The 21,830-nt window shown below is 36.1% G+C and overlaps 1 protein-coding gene across 6 annotated transcripts in view; it reads left to right on the plus strand.

The window, feature by feature from the left end:
- LOC115445019 (dynein heavy chain 6, axonemal) overlaps positions 1 to 21,830 on the plus strand; it is a 38,111-nt gene that overhangs the window by 9,537 nt on the left and 6,744 nt on the right. For 5 of the 6 annotated variants that reach the window (XR_005113210.1, XM_037444008.1, XM_037444009.1 and 2 more), the window contains 45 exons: positions 1,076 to 1,224; positions 1,538 to 1,666; positions 1,797 to 1,903; positions 2,015 to 2,165; positions 2,256 to 2,465; positions 2,709 to 2,921; positions 3,052 to 3,198; positions 3,479 to 3,655; positions 4,026 to 4,280; positions 4,356 to 4,502; positions 4,743 to 4,996; positions 5,159 to 5,277; positions 5,374 to 5,547; positions 5,621 to 5,780; positions 5,930 to 6,075; positions 6,192 to 6,343; positions 7,422 to 7,614; positions 7,876 to 8,015; positions 8,212 to 8,397; positions 8,575 to 8,730; positions 8,856 to 9,083; positions 9,338 to 9,558; positions 9,927 to 10,138; positions 10,347 to 10,459; positions 10,543 to 10,685; positions 10,763 to 10,955; positions 11,036 to 11,259; positions 11,380 to 11,635; positions 11,890 to 12,080; positions 12,500 to 12,672; positions 12,888 to 13,071; positions 13,365 to 13,530; positions 13,856 to 14,017; positions 14,382 to 14,558; positions 14,795 to 14,991; positions 15,114 to 15,276; positions 17,417 to 17,499; positions 17,679 to 17,790; positions 18,049 to 18,174; positions 18,933 to 19,093; positions 19,419 to 19,560; positions 19,814 to 19,999; positions 20,445 to 20,617; positions 21,019 to 21,199; positions 21,523 to 21,702. Coding sequence is in view for 5 of the 6 variants with exons in the window: in XM_037444008.1 (XP_037299905.1) it covers positions 1,076 to 1,224; positions 1,538 to 1,666; positions 1,797 to 1,903; positions 2,015 to 2,165; positions 2,256 to 2,465; positions 2,709 to 2,921; positions 3,052 to 3,198; positions 3,479 to 3,655; positions 4,026 to 4,280; positions 4,356 to 4,502; positions 4,743 to 4,996; positions 5,159 to 5,277; positions 5,374 to 5,547; positions 5,621 to 5,780; positions 5,930 to 6,075; positions 6,192 to 6,343; positions 7,422 to 7,614; positions 7,876 to 8,015; positions 8,212 to 8,397; positions 8,575 to 8,730; positions 8,856 to 9,083; positions 9,338 to 9,558; positions 9,927 to 10,138; positions 10,347 to 10,459; positions 10,543 to 10,685; positions 10,763 to 10,955; positions 11,036 to 11,259; positions 11,380 to 11,635; positions 11,890 to 12,080; positions 12,500 to 12,672; positions 12,888 to 13,071; positions 13,365 to 13,530; positions 13,856 to 14,017; positions 14,382 to 14,558; positions 14,795 to 14,991; positions 15,114 to 15,276; positions 17,417 to 17,499; positions 17,679 to 17,790; positions 18,049 to 18,174; positions 18,933 to 19,093; positions 19,419 to 19,560; positions 19,814 to 19,999; positions 20,445 to 20,617; positions 21,019 to 21,199; positions 21,523 to 21,702 (7,712 nt within the window). In the remaining variant the exon portion in view is untranslated. The remainder of the gene's footprint in view (positions 1 to 1,075; positions 1,225 to 1,537; positions 1,667 to 1,796; positions 1,904 to 2,014; positions 2,166 to 2,255; positions 2,466 to 2,708; positions 2,922 to 3,051; positions 3,199 to 3,478; positions 3,656 to 4,025; positions 4,281 to 4,355; positions 4,503 to 4,742; positions 4,997 to 5,158; positions 5,278 to 5,373; positions 5,548 to 5,620; positions 5,781 to 5,929; positions 6,076 to 6,191; positions 6,344 to 7,421; positions 7,615 to 7,875; positions 8,016 to 8,211; positions 8,398 to 8,574; positions 8,731 to 8,855; positions 9,084 to 9,337; positions 9,559 to 9,926; positions 10,139 to 10,346; positions 10,460 to 10,542; positions 10,686 to 10,762; positions 10,956 to 11,035; positions 11,260 to 11,379; positions 11,636 to 11,889; positions 12,081 to 12,499; positions 12,673 to 12,887; positions 13,072 to 13,364; positions 13,531 to 13,855; positions 14,018 to 14,381; positions 14,559 to 14,794; positions 14,992 to 15,113; positions 15,277 to 17,416; positions 17,500 to 17,678; positions 17,791 to 18,048; positions 18,175 to 18,932; positions 19,094 to 19,418; positions 19,561 to 19,813; positions 20,000 to 20,444; positions 20,618 to 21,018; positions 21,200 to 21,522; positions 21,703 to 21,830) is intronic. The other variant, XM_037444011.1, reaches the window with a different exon arrangement.

Below are 21,830 nucleotides of genomic sequence, written 5' to 3' on the forward strand. Positions count from 1 at the left end.
ACATTGTATGAAAACATTTTCTTTTTTGGGTATATTGAACGTTGCGATTGAATGATGTCGTATTGAACGAATGTTGTTTGTATTTATTTGTGGTTTATATATAGTCCATGGTTCAAATGGCGGTACTAAGAAGCCTACGGTTTTTATGAGTTTTGTAATACGGACAAATTTAAACCGTGGTTTCCCAAATAAGCCTGGTTTTGTTAGTATAGGTTTAAGCTAAGGTTTATTTCGCTTTTTGTAATAAGACGGGTGATGTATATCTACGGGTTAATAGAAAATATTTTTTAAAACAGGCAATTTAATCCTTTATCCAATTCGTAAAAATATTTATTGATTAATCTATATATATTTATTGATTTATTATTTTATTTTTATATACACATTATATAATTTTTAGGGTAGGTACCGCACCTCATAAAACCCTTCCAATAGATCACTTTTTTGTCGGCCTGTCTGTCTATAACGACCTATTTTCTCAGGAACGACTATTGAAACTTAAAAAATAATCAACTCGAGTCTACAATCTCTTTCAGTTATAAAATTATAATCAAACTTTTAACTAAACGCGAATTAAATATGTGACCGCTTATATCGCATTTTGTGCGATGTTACTAAAACTGATGGACCTATAATTATGAAATTTTGTAAGAAACAATGTCTTACATCACATGTAAAGAAAAAAAACTGAAAACCGAAGATATTTAATTGAATAATTTACTACTACAAAACTTATTATTTGCGGTTGGCGCAATATCCGTGTCTAGAGTTAAATTTGTCAATTTTTTACTTATATAGGTACCTAATCAACGACTTAGCTTAGCTGGTAATTTCAATTAAAGGCTAGCATCCAAATAAACCACTGCTCTCCCTTTTGACTCTCGAAATACCTGTACACTCGCAACATTTAGATTTATATGTGTATAGTACCACCTCAAGTACTAATTTTAGAAGAAGTGTGAATGATTGACTAATATAGGGTACGCGGTTGCATGTGCGTCAATATTGTATTTTCATTTGGACTTTTAAATTTAACATGCAAATAATATAGCACTTAATATTTATGCCTCACCAGGTTTAAGTGTGGCTTTAGGCACATTACGAACTGATGTTGATGCACGGCTGGAAACTAGAAGTAAACTTGCTGGACTGTTTGCTAGTCAGATTGGCAAAGACATAATGGAACTCATGATGGACGTTAATAAGTTACGAGATGAAGTCATGGTATGATGTATTAGTATTTAATACGGTCGCAACTTTAATAAGAAGGGAGATGACCTATAGAGTCTTAGAAAACATTTTGGAAAGTTGATAAAACTGTGCGCGTTTTCTATGAACGAATAATATCAAAAGTCCTAGGGCTAACGAAGCAATGGTACTCTAGGCCCAAAGTAGAACATAAGGAGAAATAACAGAAACCTTGCTTCATAAAAAAACACCAGACGACTCTCCTACTGATTTGACCAATATTATATTATAATTATTATATAGGTATATATTAATACTCGCCTTAATTATTAAACCTCAACATTTTTAGCAACCCTGGCTTTATGACGACAAATCAGATATGGAAAAAGTTATGGAGGCATTAAGTGGATTGATGGATAAACTCATGGAATGCTCGAGCAGAGATAAACAGATAAGAGAATGGCAGAAAATATTTAAGGTACATTGTTATATTCATTATAATATTTAAGTTTATTTAAATTATTCCTTTCGTTACTTACTTTTCTTTTATCTAATATATTTCACATGTTTAGATACTGAAGCATGTAGCAATAATATGATATTTACAGATACCACCTGCCAGGCTGGAACAGCTGGACGAAGCAATAAACGACGTAAAGCTTAGACAATTATTATGGACCTCATCCAAAGAATGGGAAGACATGTTTAAATCATGGTATGTATTTAAATTGAAAATTTACCTTCGGACTAGATCTATAAGCATAGCTTGCTGATGCAATAATATTAAAATAGTCTCCATCCAAGCCTACTGTTTTATCCCTGCTAGGTATGAAAATCCATTCAATACTTTGGACATTGATGAAATTCAGACAATAACAATAAACTTCGGCAAAGTCTTTAATCAACTTGACAAAGGCCTACCACCAAACAAAATTGTGCCGAAATGTAAGGAAACAATAGATATTATCAAAGAGAAGGTAAGTGAAGAAATTTGCATAAATACTCATGAGTACATACTTTTATGCATTAACCATAATTTATATATTAAGCCATGATTTTCTTCTTAGTTACCCGTAATGACATATTTGCGGAATCCAGCATTGAAACCGCGTCACTGGGTCAAAATCGAAGAAATCTTGCACACACGTTTCACACCTGATATCGTACTGACTCTGCGAGTATTTGAAGATTTACATGCTTTTCAATATGCAGAGGAACTCATGGAAGTTGCTGGACAGGCTAGTTCCGAAGCTGGCCTGGAAGCTTTACTCAAAAAGGTAAATTGAAGTCATACTGGACTATTTGTTCATTTGAATTTAGCAATCAGGAATTGTCCAGAAAATGAGTTTAAAGGGCCATTACTGTCTTGAGGCGTACAAACGCTACACAATTTATATATATACGTATCTTTGTTTGACATGTTACGGCTCGTTGGTTCGTAGTCGGGTCTTGTCCTATTTCTTTGTCATTGTCATAAACATTTATTCTAAACATGTTTCAATTCTGCTTTTATTAATTAGGTCGAGGAAATATGGGCGGCACTAGAATTCCCAGTACTTTTGCATAAAGATGCTCGGGACGTTTACGTTCTCGGAGGCCTAGACGAGATACAAGCGGCCCTCGACGAAAGTAATATACACGTGAGCACGATCCTTAGCTCAAGAAGCTGTGGACCCATTAAGGGGAGAGTTGAAGAGTGGGCCCGAAACTTAGAGTTATTCGCTAAAACACTTGTAAGTATAACTACTAATATTGTCTCGCTATTAAAAAAGTGCGCTCGGAGTCGTTCTTATTTTGTTCTATTTATTGACTTGTGACCAATAAACACATCAATTTCATTCAATACATATGATTGTTGTACAGGAAGAATGGTATGCATGTCAGCAAACTTGGATGTACCTGGAAGTTATATTTTCTGCCCCTGATATTCAGAGGCAGTTGCCAAACGAAACACGACTTTTCACCATGGTTGATAAGTCCTGGAAAGACATCATGCGTAAACTAGCCAAGGTTAATATAACGTCAATAACATCAATTGTGTAGCCTGAACAAGTAAAACTTTTGTAGGCGACTACTTTATTGGCGCGATGTATTTTTATTACCATTAGGTTAATAATATACCTATTAGTGAAATCATTACTTCAAATTCGTTTGCAAACGAATAATTTCTTATTTCTCATTGCCCCATTCCTATGCATTCATATTTATCATTATAGAGATAGGTACAGATATCAGTATCTATCTTTAAGAAGTAACTCAAATATTATTTTGCTAATTTTATAAACATCAGGTACCTCTGGCAATGCCTGCTGCAACACAACCAAAATTGTATGAAGAATTTGTTCGTAACAACGAAATGTTGGACCAGATCATGAAGTGCCTTGAAGCGTACCTAGAAACGAAACGAGTTGCATTTCCAAGATTCTTCTTTTTGTCCAATGATGAATTGCTTGAAATATTGGCTCAGGTATGTGTTTTCTGTATTACCCAGCAAGGATGAAATCGATACATAATATTTAAATAAGACGATTTGTACAATAAATTTATTAAAAAAATGCTAAGCTATACTTCTATAGGTAATATTATATAAAACTGAAGAGTTTATTTGTTTGCTTGAACGGGATAAACCCAAAAACTATCCAACGGATTTCAATGAAATTCATCGAAATCTAAAAGTATCTCCATATTATGGATGTACTTTGAGACCTCAGAAAAGACATAGGTTCCTTTTTATTCCGGGGAAATATAAAGCGAAACTTTATATTATCCAGGAAAATCTTTTTCCCACGGGCGGAGCCGTAAGGAAAAGCTAGTTACTTATCAAAATATATTTTCAGACTCGTAACCCACATGCTGTGCAACCACATCTACGTAAATGTTTCGATGCAATAGCGAAGTTGGAATTTGGAGTAAAACTACCTGAAAGTGAAATGGAAATAACGGAAGACGGTACATTAGTGGAGAAAGAAATGTCATTTCAAACTAGAGATATGCTTCAAGCAAAACTCGCTAAAACCGCCAAACCAGAGGATTTAACCACGGATATTATAGCAATGATTTCACCAGAAAGCGAAAGAGTAAATTTAGGAAAGGTTTGTAAAATACATTGCTATAAAGTATTAAAGTAATTAGAACCAAAATATTAAATTCATATTTCATAAAATCAGGGTTTGAAAGCTCGAGGCAACGTTGAAGATTGGCTCGGCAAGGTAGAAGAGGCAATGTTCGCATCTGTAAAGCGGTGCATGAAGTTTGCTCTCAAAGATTTCATGGCACGTCCTCGGGTTGAATGGGTAGAACTTCATGCTAACCAGGTAATTCACATATTTTTACTCGAAATTATTATACAAGTCATTCACTGAACACGTTCAGTGACTTCAGTATTGGTACGCAGGAGCGATATTAACAAAATCATTACAAGATATTAACAAAATCATTTCCTACCCATTTCATCAATATTTCCCCTAGACACAGTTGTCAAAATATGTCAAGCAAAGATTAGTCTCGGGTGCGCTCTAATTATATGTTTCAATAACCAATGCTTTTTCTGCCAGGTGGTCCTAACCGTATCTCAAATAATGTGGGCTAAAGGTGTCCATGAAGTTTTCGATCTGGAAATACCGTTACGTATTGATACGACTCTCCTCGAGTACGAAAAAAAATGCATTGTCGATTTGAACGACCTCGCTGCGTTGACTCGCAAGGATCTTACTTCATTATTTAGGAAGGTTTTGTGTGCGTTAATTACGATAGATGTGCATGCTAGAGATACCATATCGCAAATGGTAGACAAACATGTGCAACGCGCGTAAGTCATTTTTGATATATTTTGTTTTGTAAACTAGTTCTTTATATAGTAGCATAACTTTACGGCCCACAGGCGTGTCGGTATTATTATATATGAACTGTGGTCGGCAGACCCTTGTAATTATGTTAAATGGTTAAAATTACGTTAGTATTGTCTTTGCAGTAATGATTTCGAATGGCTTAAAATGATTCGATACTACTGGGAAGAAGATATCGACAACTGTGTTGCTCGTATGTCGAGTGCGTTATATATTTACGGCCATGAATACTTGGGTGCTGGAGGTAATTGTTTTAAAAATGCTTACTTATTATTGTTGTGATTCAAATTTCGTGAATGGCATTGTGTTTTTAGTTTCTACACTGTCGCTCTCTTCACAGGCGTATTGGTAATAACTCCTCTGACTGATCGGTGCTATTTGTGCCTGATGGGAGCTTTGCAGCTAGACTTGGGTGGGGCACCGGCTGGTCCCGCTGGTACTGGGAAAACTGAGACTACTAAGGATTTAGCCAAATCACTGGCTATTCAGTGTGTCGTATTCAATTGTTCTGAAGGTACGCACATACATCGCCATATCAATACATTGATGGTTATTATGCAAGTATACTGTTATTATTTTGGTCGCAGGACTTGATTACAAAATGATGGGGAGGTTCTTCTCGGGTCTAGCCACTTCAGGAGCGTGGTGCTGTTTCGATGAGTTCAACCGAATCGACATCGAGGTGTTATCAGTAATTGCACAACAACTTATCACAATCAGAAATGCAAAAGTAGCGAGACAGACGAGGTAAGTGTAGGTACATGTTTCTTATAATATTATAATAGTCAGCGAATAACAACTAAATGCATTTTTACTAAACCATTCGGCTACAGAAGAGTGACTATGTGAATGCCAACCGACCTATAAAGTACTTCGTACTCATTAAAAATTTTCAGATTCATGTTTGAGGGTCGTGAAATTAAACTCGTACGCACTTGTGCAGCGTTTATTACTATGAATCCAGGTTACGCAGGCAGAACTGAGCTACCTGATAACTTGAAAGCTTTATTCCGTCCTATATCGATGATGGTACCGGATTATGGTAAGGAATTCCCGTTGTATTGTGATAATTTCGCCTACACCAACTAACGTGGGTAAATGTCTTTATAAGCAATATTGGCTATACAGAGTTATGACACGTATTTTTAATGTTGATAGCTCTAATCGCGGAAGTAATTCTGTATTCAGAAGGATTTGAATCATCGAAGAGTCTATCCAAGAAAATGGTTCAAATGTACAAACTTTCTAGCGAACAGTTGTCCAAACAAGACCATTACGATTTTGGCATGAGAGCAGTGAAAAGTGTCTTGGTAAATATGTTTTCACCTTTTAAATTTACTTTTTGGAACAAATAACGAAAACTTAAAAATGTTTTTAAATATTTTATCTCGTTTTCTTGCATTTTTAACTGACTTCAAAAAAAGGAGCAGTTTATCAATTCGACGTGATTTTTTTATATGTTTGTTACCTTAGAACTCGCTCATTTATGGACGGATTTGGAAAATTCTGTTTTTATTCGGAAGAATATACCTCCAGATTGTTCCCATAAATATTTTTTTCAAAATCGCTTCTGTAGTTTGATTTTAAAACTAAAAAACTAGAATAATTATGTTGTCCAAGTGAACGAAATCGCGAATTTTGCTTTTTGGGACATTTTTAGTGCTGCTTTTGCTTTGGGTTTAGTTGAGTGCACTTCTCATATTGCATAACACCTTTTCCCCGTGACAAGGGTAGGCAGAGGCGTCAATTTCCGTCGCGATAGTCGTATTGCGTGCGAAATACATTAGTTGTGTTTAGTTAACTCTTCTGCTTACATACACACACATATATATAGCATCACACCTTTTCCCCTTTTCAGTGGTAGACAGAGGTGTAACACCACAGCACGATAATCGTACTGTGAAGAAAATATATATGTTGTGTTTTTGCGCTTGGTTTGGTTGGATCTACTTCTTACATACATATATAGCATTAAACTTTTTTCCCTTTTTCGGGGTAGGCAGAACTCCTCAGCGCGGTTGTGTTTAGTTGAATACACACATGTATATGTGTGTATATGTAAGCAGAAATATTTAATTTTTATTATTTATATTTAATTTTTATTATTTATATTTTATTTTTATTATTTTATTTTTATTTATTTGGGATAAAAAAAAGAATTGTACAATAAGTTACAATAAAAGTGAAATTACATACATATCGGAGATAATTGTACTAAAACTAACAACATTATCCACAGTTTATATGTAGGTTCATCTAAACATGTCTAATGTTATTAAAAGTACTTACTTAAGCTTTTGCACTGAAAACACTTTAAAAAATCATAGATTCAAGGTGTAATAATCCAACGTGTTATTGATTTCTAAATAAATAATTGTTATGCCACAGGTCATGGCCGGTGCTTTGAAGCGAGCTAGTCCCGATCAACCTGAGGAAATGACTCTCTTGTGTGCCCTCAATGACAGCAACTTACCCAAATTCCTGGCCGCAGATGCGGTATTATTTGCGGGAATTCTATCAGACTTGTTTCCAGGTGTCAGCCTGCCGTTTAGAGACTACGGTGTCATGGAGGACGTTATAAGTAAGTTAAACAATTTTTTTTGCAAATAAACCTGCTAACGATTTAACAGTACAGATCTGTTATCTTACGCGTATTTAGAAATATGTGCGCATAAATAAGTAAGTAAATGTAGATGTATCGTTTGCATTGTTCACGCCGTTACTTATTTCCGTACTATGTTATATGATTTAAATGTAGGTATACTAAGACTTGATTCATAAAATAGTCACGTGACTTAATCCAACTCCGATCCCAGTCGCAACCAATCTTTTTTGTGAATAGAAATAATTCTGCTGGAGAGAAAACTGCAGGTAGAAATATGCCAAATTCGCAAAGTAATACAACTGCATGAAACCATGATCGTGCGCTGGGGTGTCATGTTGGTAGGACCTACCGGCGGCGGCAAGACTGTTGTGCTACACGTAAGTATGGACATTCAATATGGAAAAAACGAGTCATTGTTTGTACGTCGTAACATGATCAAACGCGATTGTAATTAACATAATAAATGATGCTCGGAAACTACGGTTTTAGATGATCGATAAGATTAGTCGAGACTATCAAAAGTAACAATTACTAACTTATTAAAAGCGTTCTATGTTATTTGAAAAAAATCAGGTTCTAGGGGATACGTACACGAGACTTAACGAGAACGGGGTCCCGGGATCTCAGTACCAATACGTGCACAAATACATAATGAACCCAAAGAGTCTCACCATAGGCGAACTGTATGGCGAAGTGAACTTGCAAACTCTAGAATGGCACGATGGTATACTTCCGCTTAGTCTTCGAACTGCTGTTCAGGTATTTAGCTAATAATTCATTAGTAGAAAATATATTGCAATTTTTTAAAATGTCAACCATAAGCTCTTTTATTTAATTATATTGTTTTGCCTATGCACAATGTATATTTGGTGTTATTCTCGTATATATTCACTCGAGGCTGACTGTAAGTTTAATATTATGTTCGTATGCGTGAAGTGCGAGAAAACAGATCACCAATGGTTGATTTGTGATGGACCTGTGGACGCAGTGTGGATTGAGAACATGAACACGGTGCTTGACGACAACAAGATGCTCTGTCTCTCCAACTCTGAACGCATTAAACTGACACCCTACGTACACATGGTTTTTGAGGTGATCGACATTACATACTTCCCATCACATTAATTACCTTCTAAGTAATACCTATATCTATTTAGCTCAAATCAACATAATATAATTATGCAGAACTTATTTTATTCAAACCACTTATTTATAAGGTGGCAGATTTAGCGCAAGCGTCTCCCGCTACTGTGTCCCGATGTGGGATGGTGTATATAGACCCAAACGAAATGGGCTACCTGCCTTACGTGCGCTCGTGGCTAAACGAAGGCGTCGAAAAAAATCTATTCACGGCAGACAATTCAGAATTTCTATACATTCTGTTCCAAATGCTCCAAGTGGGAGTGAAGCATGTTAACACAAAATGCAGTGTGGGAATCAGACAGGTACATTATTCTAGGTTTTATGGATGGATAACATCGTTCCAATGAGATTCTGCAGTAACGGCCGTCGTTGTTTGTTTTTTCAAGAGGGCTTTGCACATAATGAACCCGACTATTTATTTATACGCGCTTATCTAAAGTTGTAGTACATGTCGGCAAGCAGCCGACTTTAAATCGATTTTCATAACCAAATCGTTCAATCGTAGAGATTTTCTCGGAGCGTTTAATCTATTTATCAATAATTTCTACTTTTCTAGGTGGATATAAGCAAAGTATCAGCTATATGTTTTTTATTGGGGGCATTACTAGCCGAGCCAGGTGATCGGTTTGCAGACAAAGCTGCAATAAAAGTGTATATCGCTCATTGCTTCATATTCTGTTACGTGTGGTGTATAGGCGGTAACATACTGGAGATAAATCGAAAGGGGTACGAAGAAGTTATTAAGAGGCAATTTGAAGAGTTCGAAGAGGCAGAGTAGTAAGTATAATCAGCGGTTAAGGCGTCGTATTAATTTGGATACAAAGATAAGTATGCGCTGGAAAAATTCTTATTGACTTCAATGATTGCTAAAATTACTAAAATTCCTGAAGATGTGTAAATGTGAATGTTTACTAGCTCTTAAGGCATAGACCATTGACCATATTTCAATGAAATTCACCACAGATTAGACTAATTTCGACTTTATGCCGCAAAATTCACAATAAGCCTTTTATTCTGGAAATAGATCGAAACGTGCGTGAAACCGCGAGCAATAACTAAATGTTCTAAAAACTTTGAGAAATTCACTAAAGTATTTACAATAAAAGTGACCTCATCAATTGTACAGCCTAAACCATTTTCTCCAGTTTCCCACAGGGTTTCAACTTCTTTGACATGTATATGGACACGCGGCAACGGAAACTAAAAGTGTGGGCTGAAATAATTCCCGAGTTTATATATGATTGCAATAAACCGTTCTTTGAGACTTTGGTTCCTACTATCGACACGGTGCGCTATGGATACTTGTTCGAAAAACTCCTTGGTGCTGGAAAGCCGGTTATGTTTACCGGGAATACAGGTGATGAATGTAGGAAATTATACATACGACAATTAATTAAAAATGTAAAAAAGTTTTAAACGATTGTCTATGTCATTATAATATGTGTCTTATGTCACATATTATGCATACTTAGACAAAACATCTAATGAGCAAATTTTCAAATTCTTAAAATGTCTTATAAGGCCCGGTGTTACATATTATAATTTCAAAATTAAATTAATTACAGGTGTTGGTAAAACTTGCATAGCTGTTGAGATCCTAAATCGGATGTCGACCACTGGGTACTATATACCGATTATTTTGAATTTTTCGGCACAAACTAGTAGCACACGCACACAGGTAATAAAAAAGCAATAAATCAAGTAAATTAAGTCTGAACTGCTAATTTCTTTAATCGAGATAATTTCTTAAATCTTTAATAGGAAGTTATAGAGTTACGATTGGACAAAAGGCCTCGGAAAGCGATTGGAGCTCCTCTAGGCAAAAAAGTTATCATATTCATAGACGACGTAAACATGCCTCGACTTGACGTGTATGGTGCTCAGCCCACTATAGAATTGCTAAGGTAGAAAAGCAAAATTACATACTAATCCACTATCTTAAATTCTATGGTTGACTGAAACTATTTCTCTATTTCTACAGACAATTTCTAGACTTCGGCGGTGTGTACGACCGTGACAAATTATATTGGAAGGAAATATTAGACGTAGTTTTATCGTGCGCTTGCGCACCACCTGGTGGTGGAAGAAATCCATTGACTGCCAGATTCGTGAGGCATTTTGCAATGTTTTACATATCCGCACCAAATGCTGATGCTATGAAAACTATATTCAAGGTTCGAATTGTAGTACATTGGACAATTGTTGTAGTTCAAATTCAATGTTGAATTAGATACTAAGTGGTTGTATTCCTCAGGCAATTCTTAAAGGTCATATGGAAGATTTCGTATCCGAAGTATCGGTTTTAGGAGAACCGATAGTAAATGCGGCTGTAGAGGTGTACCTAAAAATTTGCGCCGAGCTGCTACCGACTCCTGCGAAATCGCATTATGTGTTCAACTTACGAGATCTGTCCAAGTCGATGCAAGGTGTACTCCAAGCGGATGCTGCTTACATGCGGGCGCCACAAGGAATGCTTCGGTAGGTATTTTTTCCCCATTATAATTAAAATAAAAAATATATAAAAATAGTGTACGTTTTAAATGCATTTTGCATTTAAATTATTGTACTACAGATAATGTTATAAAAAAAACATTTTAGTTTGTTCTACCACGAATGTCTTCGCGTCTTCCACGATCGATTGATAAACATTGAAGATAAAAGTTATTTCTATCATTTGATGGCTTCAGTTTGTGAAAAATATTTTCACAATCCGATTTTGGATGTCCCGGAAGACCCGATAATCGAACGCCCACCTCTTCTTCTCTTTGGTGATTTCTTAAATTCGGCTGTTCCGAAGGAAAACAGAAATTACCAAGAAATATCCGATATGGCAAGACTAATGGTGGTTCTAAAGGTAAGTTTAATAATTTTGTTAAACGAACAGGATATAATTACACGAGGCATTTACGTGACACGTGAGCTAAGTCAATGAATAGATGGGACTCAGGCTACGACCCTGCGACATGATGAATACAAGCGTGATCTCAGTCACGAACGACGATGTAAAGTGTAAACCATAATAATTACTTTATATTTTCAAAATCAATCCTTCGGAATCTCTCAGAAACTCATTAGGTACCAACGCAAACATGTCATCCTCTTCTTTAGGAATACTTGGAGGAATACAACTCGACGGCCCGTGCGGAGATGCATCTAGTTCTGTTTCAAGACGCGGTAGAGCACGTCGTGCGCGTAGCGAGGGTATTCCGAGCGGAGCGTGGACATTGTCTGATGGTGGGTCCGGGCGGATCTGGACGGCGGAGTGTCGCAACGCTCGCCGGACATGTTAACGAGTGCAAGTTTGTATTTGATTTTGATACTTGATCCTATGAGAAATGTTACGTCAGGCAAATCTTAGTTATCGAAGTCCAAGATTTAGTAACGATAGTATATGTAGATGCACGAATACTTATACCATACCCGATATGCCACGTACCAGGTCAAAGGTAATTATATAGATTTCTTAGTAATGGGTATTAATAAATAACTCTGTTGGACATGGAAACTTAATTCGTTAATAATAATATCATGTAATTATATTGGAGGAAAAGTATCTTCCTGGCCTCACAAGGGTCCAATGTCAATGACCTACCTGTGTGTCCCTACTTGCCCAAGCGCATTAAAAAGTGTAAGAGAACATAATAGAATATAGATAAAATTGTATGCCATTTAAGTATAAGTAGAACTTAGATAAAACCAGTATTAAAAAATTATCCAGATGCATGGGAATGGAGTTGAAACGGAACTACGACACGCCAGAGTTCCACGACGACCTGCGCAAGATGTACATGCGCGCCGGCGTCAACAACGACGATACCGTTTTCCTGTTCACCGACACCCAGATCACTAAGGAGGAGTTCCTGGAGGACATTAATAATATGCTTAATTCCGGTAAATCCTTACTAATATTATCAATGAGGAAATTTTATTTGTACACGGCTAAAAACCTTGATAAAACTTAATATGTCAAAAGCTTAAACAGTAAGAAAGGACAATGTTTTACTTTTAAAACCATATTGAACAATTGATTTATCATTAATAACTTTTACATCAAATTACGCAGGTAGCACGAATCAAATGTTCACATTTGGAACATTAAATTACAGGTGAAGTGCCGAACTTGTTTGAAGGCGATACTTACGAACAGGTGCAGACTGGGTGCCGGAACGACGCCGCTAAGTTTGGCATCAATCCAGCGGACCGTGACTCTGTCTATTATTTCTTTATCAACCGCGTGAGAGGCAAACTTCATTTGTGTATTTGTATGAGCCCCGTGGGAGAGGCTTTCAGGTACAATTTCTGACCTATCCTTAGTAATAATTATCATTAGTGAGGATGTCATATTAGTTACTACTAAACATTATGCGTTCATAGCAAAAATAATTTTATTAAATTTATAGACTGTAGTAGTAATAATTTCATTAACTAGCCAGATCAAGGTATCTCCAAAGAAGAAAAATAGAAAGACAGTGATGATTAATAAAATCAATACTGTTTTATGGTGTTATAAATCTTGGTGCAGCAATCAAATGACATAGACAAAATGTGAGTTAAGATCACTCACTGTACATAAAATTACACAGACGTCGTTGCCGCATGTTTCCGTCATTAGTGAACTGCTGTACAATCGACTGGTTCACTAAATGGCCGCCTGAAGCGTTGCTTTCCGTGGCCCAGCAGTGCCTGCAGCCGCTTGGCAACCAGGAGATAATCGAAAAGATCTCGCCGCTGTGCGTCATAATGCACCAGGTTGGTGGTGTAGAGTATAAACTATAGATAGATAATATACTTTCTGGGGATAAAATTGTATTTAGATCTAGTTAAAGTATACCAGTGGCTATTATAGATATTCTCGTCGAGAATTAATATAATATGTTGCGTCCTTGTCAGTCGTCTTTTTTTTAACATGACTTACATTTATTGGCCTGACAAGGATCAGCTAGTTTTTTGGATGAGCGCTTTAGGCGCCCGCAATACTTGAAATAGTCTACACAGTGTTTTTTTCTATGAACAATAAGTAAATATAAAAATAAGTAGGTACCGTATTTTAATATTCCTCATTGTGTGTTCGCAGGACGTAGATTTAATGACTGATCGTCTGTATCAGGAAATGAGACGTTACTTCTATACAACTCCAAGCAGTTATTTAGATTTACTAAAATTGTACCTTGCTCTGCTTGATAAAAAACAACAGCAAATAATACGTGGCCGAGATAGAATTTCATGTGGATTACAGGTTAATTATATTTATACAATATTATTGCAGAATTTCTTATTATATAGTATAGTTTGTTCTTATTATATTTTGTAGTTCTTCTAATTTTCACTACTCCCTATCTCCTCTGCCCCTGCCAAGTATAAAATAGTGGGTCTCTTCTTGTTAGGCACAAGCTATAATACAATTTTAATTTTGTTATTTGAATTTTCATTGTCGTATATTCGGCGATTAGCATTTAGTCAGATATCGTCAAACAGGACCTAAGAAAATCGGGCTCGCCTCCTCTCTCCTTTCCTAAGGACCAGGTCCTAAATCTACTATCCACCCGCATGAGTTTTTAAACCAGCTCATTTATTATTATATACTGCATTTACAACCGTAGAAATTGTACGAAACTTATGAGGTTGTCGGAGTGATGGAGCAACAGGTACGTGAAATGGAACCCATCCTGGCTCGCAAAGCTGAGGAAGGTATTGCACTAGTTGATAGACTTAAAGTCGAACAGAAGGCGGCTGATGAAGTGAAGCAAGCTGTCATGAAAGACGAAGCTGAAGCAAAGGTATTTAAGTATCTTTACGCGTTTTTTTATAATTGACAATGGAAATGCAAAAATCATAGTGGAACCATTTTGGCTACACCTATTTGTCAAACAAATTTTATTTTGGTACGAACAATAATGCAGTCTTGCGAATAAATATTTTCGTAACTGTTAACGTAACAAGTTTTGTCTCTGCCTCTTAAATTATTAGTTAAAAAAATAAATTTGTCTATATAAACTGCCAACGTTAATTTCAGATTAAAGCAGAAGAAGTGAAGGAAATAGCGGACGAGGCGAAAGCGGACCTCGCCTTGGCCATGCCCGCGATGGAAGCCGCTCAGAACGCACTCAAAGCTCTCAATAAAGCTGACATCAATGAATTAAAAGCTTTTCAGAAGCCGCCCGCCCTCGTGCGCTTCGTAATGGAACCTGTGTGCATTTTAATGGGCGTTAAGTTAGTTCTGTAACATTATTATTTCAAAGCTCTTTAAGTTTTTATACTACAACTTTTGAATTCTTGTATTAAGTTTACTTTCCACTCAAATTTATATTTAATATTATTAAAACATTTTGCAGGCCTGATTGGGACTCGACAAAGAAATTACTAGCTGATGTTAACTTTATTGGCAAACTAGAAGACTATGATAAAGACCACATACCTGACGCTACTCTGAAAAAAATAAAAGTTTATTTAACTCATAAGGATTTTAATCCAGACACTGTCGTGAAAGTATCGAAGGTGATCATAAATAATTGCTTAAATTTTGAGAATGTTGGGACTAGGGATGCTAGAGATGTTGAGGCCTGCAGACAATATGATTTTCTATAATCGATATAACTAATTGCAAACATAAAAAGTATGATGTATCCTTGCGATAGACTTATCCCTAATGGATCGAAACAACCAAATTATGTCGTGGTCTTTAATCTTCAGTCTTCTCGGTTTGTACAAACTACTCTTTCCTAAGAGTATTCTAAGTATCTAATTCCTTACTACCTACCGATAGGCCACGACCGGGGAATGTCCCAGTGTTGCCAAATAAAGTAGTAGATTAACTGCACAAAGTTGATAAAAATCGGTACGTCAATTTTTACCAACTTTTCAACAACAACCGGATTTCTATACTTTTCATATCTTTTTGTGCAGTCCCGCATATTTAATGAGAGCAAATAAAAAAAAAACAAAAGCGCTAGTGTTATTTTCTTCAGTGGCGATTATTTTAATTACTAAATTACTCGCTTAACATTTCGTTACATGCAAGCCTTTATTCAGACGTTCGTAACAATTGAATTTTCCTTCAATATTTTCATATCTTCAAAAACTGGTAGATTTATAGCTTATGTTATTGATCGGTAAGACCAGGAGTGAAATTGATAAATCTACCGAAAAGTTCATAAATAGGGCAGCAATAGTGACACCTTGCCAGCTTATTTGATTCGAGGCTATAAAGTAATCAAAGTCTCAACCATTGACCTTTTAATTGTCCCCATTTATTCCATCTACAATCGGCTTTCTTAGTTATTAATAAATGTGGTCTTGGTGAAGCATGATTGTTGGTGATTCTTCATTAAAAGTCACCTTCAAGTAGTAACTTAGACCTTTTATGCACCATGTTTCGGTCGACCCCCGGGATGGACGGCAGTGTGTAGTTGGCCTCATGCTGCCGTAGACGCCGAGGGCGTCCTTCGGTGCGTGGGGGCTTCTGAGCCCCCATAGGAGACAGGCCGCAAAGCGGCACCGCGCAGGGACGGCTGCGGACAAAGACACTTCCGTCAGAGGAAGCCCGCAGCCGTCCCTAATGTGCCGAAGAGGAGCACCGCGGAGTTTTAGCTGGTAGGCCGTGCATAGGTTAGTTGTACATAGGGTTAGGGACTCGGCCCGGTGGTCGCCCGAAGGTCGTCATCAAATCCGGGCGGCTCAACGCTGGGCCGTAAGGCACGATTACCCCAGCATAACCGCTCAGTCGCCGCCCACGAAGGCTGGGCGGTAGTAATAAGGGACATTCTCCGCGAAAACAAAAAGAAAAGAAAAAGGGTCATATGTACTATCTTTCAGTCTGGTTACATTTTCACGTGTTTTCAGAAGGTTTTTGATCTCTTTCTTTGGTTTTTAGCTAGTTTATTTGTGTGATCAAAAAGTAACTCCTTGTAGCGTTTACTGTTCTAGTTAACCCCTTCTTTAACTATATTGTACTTAGGTATCTCATCATGGATTTCTGTATATCACACAAACCAGAATATGCTCTATACCATTAGCCCGTATAGGTTTTATATATCAATTCAGTTTCTAAATTTATCTCAGATTTTCGCCGTTTAATGAAATAATATCCTACATTATAATATTTCTATATAAATACGTGAAAAGAAAACGTTGTAGCCATTAAGTACATTGCGTGCAAGAAGGAGCGTGTGATTGACATCATTAAAGTTCATATAGATGCCGAAAATTTAAATTTATGTATACGTGTTAGGTACAAATATATTAAATTTGTCGCTGAAATTTCGGCCACTAGAAGACCAGAAGTATTTATTGGCTTGCTATTACACGGTTCTATGTAAATTTTTATTTACGTTGAAAAAATACGATTAAAGATTTTCTTGTGAGTAAAATTACAAAAGACATTATTAATAATTAATTTCTATATTATTGAAGATTTTTACTCACAAATATAGACTTATATGTTAAATAAAATAGAACCTTGTGATAGTAAGTCATTGTAACATTGTGTTTTTAGGCTGTGTATGACTCTATTCCATTAAGACAAAAAGCACTTATCACTTGATGATATTGTACATATTTTCTTTAGTCCCTATAATGTAAACGATGTCCAAGAAGGGTCGGCACGTCACGTAATTAAATAATTTAAGCTTGTTTTCAGGTATGTCGCTCCATGGTTCTGTGGGTGCAAGCTATCGACATGTATGCGAAGGTGTTTCGAGTCGTGGAACCTAAGATATTAAAGTAAATATTTTTATTTAAGTTTTGGGTACGGCTCACCTGCATCAATTTAATTATTTATATTCAAAACATTATTACAAAAAAGCATTAACTTTGTATTTAAAAATTGCTTTTTATGATATAATAAATAATGTGTTACCGTGACGAAATATTTAACCAACAAAATTATATTTAAAAAATAGGCACAAAGAAGCCGCTGCTATATTGAAAAGCGTAATGGCGGTTTTGAGGGCAAAACAGAAAGAAGTTGAAGCAATTGAGGCACAATTAGAGAAAATGATGGACGAATTAAGGGTAAATGTAACATAAGTAATGGACATGCTAATTTTTATTTTCCAATACACATCCTTTTTAGTTTACTATTTAGACTCACTACAAATACAAAACTGTCTGTCCTATTGTGATATAATATCATAGACATTATTTACATATTATAACGTATTATAAACAACTTTGAGAAGAGTTAAAATTTCACGTTAATTATCAGGTAGAAAAAGTTGAATTACAGTATTTTCTGTGCAAAATCAATAATCAATACAATTAATGGCATAGGTAGTAGAAGAGGAACGTCAGAAATTACAGGCTGATGTCGATTTGGCTGCGGCGAGACTCTCCCGAGCTGGAAAACTAACTCAGGCTTTAGCAGATGAGAAAACGCGATGGGAAGACAGTGTCAAAGTAAGTTTATTGTATAAAACATTCCATTACTAAGGTTTAATTAAATGAGTGGACTATACAGTTTCATTTTGATATTGCGTTTATAAATTAAACCATATTATTCTCATCTTTACCTATGTTAACATTAAGCCAAAAATCATCCATGAATAACGAATATTACCATAAAAAACGCCAGTTTTACGTTCTGTTTTTTTATCGTTGTGTAATTTAGTGCGAATATACTAAGTTTTTTTAAAGTAGTAGAAATATGGTACGAGGACGTTTAAAATTAAACTTACTTTTAATTGACCCGTTTTATTAATCGAAACATACACATTTTTATTTTAAATCTAAGGTAAAAGTAAGTTATTGTAGAGTTATATTTAAAAGATAAATATGTGGTTTCATTTAGTAACGCCGTGTCAACACGACTCTGTATACGCATCTTAATCGCTTCATTAAGCCATTACTATAATAGTTACTTAGGTAGGTACTAAATCGTCACATGTCATGTTCTTCTGTCTCATACAGACGAGAGCGACTTTAAATAATAATTTAAAAGGATGAGGTACCTATTGTATTTTTTTTATATGTCATGGTGTTGTTGGAGCCACTGACGTGTGCAGTAACGACCTTACAGAGTGGCGAACGAAATAACCGACGGTAGTCTCACGCTTGGAGGGTTCATGCATATTAGTACATAGGTATATGTTGTGTCGCGTTCCTTTTCGGAAAATTTCACCTTTCGCTAATGCTTTGTACATGTTTCCCCTTCACAGTCCGCCACTAAACAGCTGCACTGCACAACGGGTGACATAATAGTAGCATCTGGTTGTATCGCGTATTTCGGCGCGTTCCCCTCACACTACCGACGAGAGCTTGAGTTGCGATGGATCGAACAGTGCGCTGCTTTGGAAATACCCTCATCGGATTCTTTTGAGTATATACTCAACTTTTTATTACTATTATACATTATGGTACATTTAAGGTTTAAATCAGTATGCATAGGTCTGAGACAGGCGTTTTTTTAAAATGATGTTCTCCTAAAATATTTGTCATCTTGAATAAAAGAACATTTGATTAATGAGTACTTGACATCATTATTATCGATTTTTTTTTACATATTACCAACAGTTTTTCAATTTAGACAGGCAGCTTCTACTATACTAAAAGGTGATCGGGCCTGAATAGTGCAAAATATTTCATGATCATACATGAGTTTCAATTATAATAACTACTTTAAAAAAACATATTATTCTCTCTAGTCTTATATCAATAATGGCGGATTCGTACACGGTGCGTACATGGAACTCTCAAGGTCTGCCGCGCGATGCTATCTCCACGGAGAATGGTATACTGGTGACTAGAGCGGGAAGATGGCCGCTTACCATTGATCCTCAAGAACAGGTACTAATATCACCACAATGTTTGTATTGCAAGGTTCGCTGTCGCTGGACAGGTTTAAATACATAGACGGTCCAGAAGGTGGGTATCTATAGCCAATTCACACAGGATGGTTTTGGATTATGAACTGAGAAGCATCTTCACAAAATGCGTGACTAAAATAACCACAATAAGGCATCAAGAGAAATGTATAGTTTCTTGGCCACTATACTTCTATTTAAAAATAAATGAAGTTTAAATAACATTTAACTTCTAGGCCAATAGATGGATAAAGAACATGGAACGAGAGAATGGTTTGCAAATAACGAAACTGAATGATCCCTCGTACATTCGTATGTTGGAAAATTGTATACGACTCGGTTGGCCGATGCTCATTGAGGATTTAGGAGAATCATTGGAAGCCACTCTGTCGCCGGTACTACTCAAACAGACCTTCGTTCAGGTAGAATAACTTCAAAGTTTCAAATTAGCTTAGTCTGCTTATCTATAAATAAATGTTCTATGACTCATTGTATGCACAAAAGGATTTTTTAGTTAGTAAGTCTTACTAACTAAATTTATATAATGTACCTACCTAGTATCTACCTGAGAAGGGTTTTGTAAGATTTTTGAGGGATTGTGGAGTCTGCCAATCCGCATTATGCCAGCGTGGTGGACTAAGACCTAATCAATTGTAGAGGAGACCCGAGCTCAGCATTGGAACAATATATAATACAGGGCTGACATTACATATATGTAATAAATGTACCACATACTACCGACATTATTATATATATTAATCTACCACATACCAGATTATGACTAGTATTCCAACGCGAAGCTATAATCATAATATGTATAGACGCCAATAACAGTTACGTACGTATAGGTTTGCGGTTTGTTCCTAGGCCGGGCGTCTGTTGATACATTTAGGGGACAGCGACATCGAATACGACACGAACTTCCGTCTGTACCTCACCACGAAACTCGCGAACCCGCACTACCTGCCCGAAATCTGCATACAAGTGACGCTAGTCAATTTCACCGTCACTCTGTCCGGGCTCGAGGACCAACTTTTAGCGTGAGTGTTCGTTTTTAGTAGATATATTTTGATTTATGGTGCTGTAAATTTTTCATTGTTTAAAGTCCTGTGAATTTGTTTATAATCTTCTAGGTATTGATTAATAATGATTTATTACTGTTTTTAAAATGTTTACAGGAATTACAGTAACACCTGCATTTGAAATTACTATCATAATAAAAAAAGTCTCAATCTCGATGACGTGTTCGCAATATTGTTCTCCTCAGTAAAAATAATTGCACATCCGTGAAGTGTCAGCACTAAACTGTACTTAACATCCATAATTCTTTGGTAGCTTTGCAATATCATAAATGAGTAAATATAAAAATACTACGCAATTGAGTGGGTAACCTCCTCACTTTTTTGTATTGTTCATTAATAATATAGTATTTACCCACCAGAGACGTGGTAAGATTAGAGAGGCCAGATTTGGAAATACTCCGCACTCAACTGATAGTGCGCATTAACACCGACAAAGCTACTCTACTAGAGATTGAAGACAAAATCTTACGGCTACTGTATGCTTCGACTGGAAATATTCTGGACGATGAAGAGCTTATAGAGACTCTCAATGAGAGTAAGGTATACTATTATTGATCATAAGAAAATAATCATATTAATCTAATAATAACAATAACTTTTAAATTATTAAAAATGTAGTGAATGTAGTTTTATTTCACCTAAATTGACTTTGTTTTTGAATCAAAGTAAGGCGAATAAGCTAACTAGATAATAGGCATAGATAACAGCAACATTGACCTTAATATAAGTACTATTTCATAGCTAGTTCTAATTAATAGCTATTTAATAAAAGCTCTAGTTTTTGTCTCTATATTGATAGAGACGTGAGAATTTCATGGATTTTGTACGCATTGATCATAAATTATTATGTTAATTTTAATTAGGAAACGTCTGAAATAATAAATGCTCGACTCGAAGAAACAGAAGCGACAGAGATCAGCATATCGGCAGCGCGGGAGAAGTATCGCACGGTCGCGACCCGCGGCGCGGTGCTATACTTCGCGGTGGCGCAGTTGGCAGACATAGATCCCATGTACCAGTTCTCGTTAAAGTATTTCAATCAGGTATGTGACATTCATTGTTTCACATCGGTCTATAGAAGTTGCAGTAGTCGGTTGCAAACTGCATAATCTTTAGCTTAAATTGATATCATTCATCTTGAGGTGTTCAAACGAAGTCACAGATCAAATTA

Source organism: Manduca sexta, chromosome 27 (genome assembly GCF_014839805.1).
Source record: "Manduca sexta isolate Smith_Timp_Sample1 chromosome 27, JHU_Msex_v1.0, whole genome shotgun sequence".
NCBI lineage: Eukaryota > Metazoa > Arthropoda > Insecta > Lepidoptera > Sphingidae > Manduca > Manduca sexta.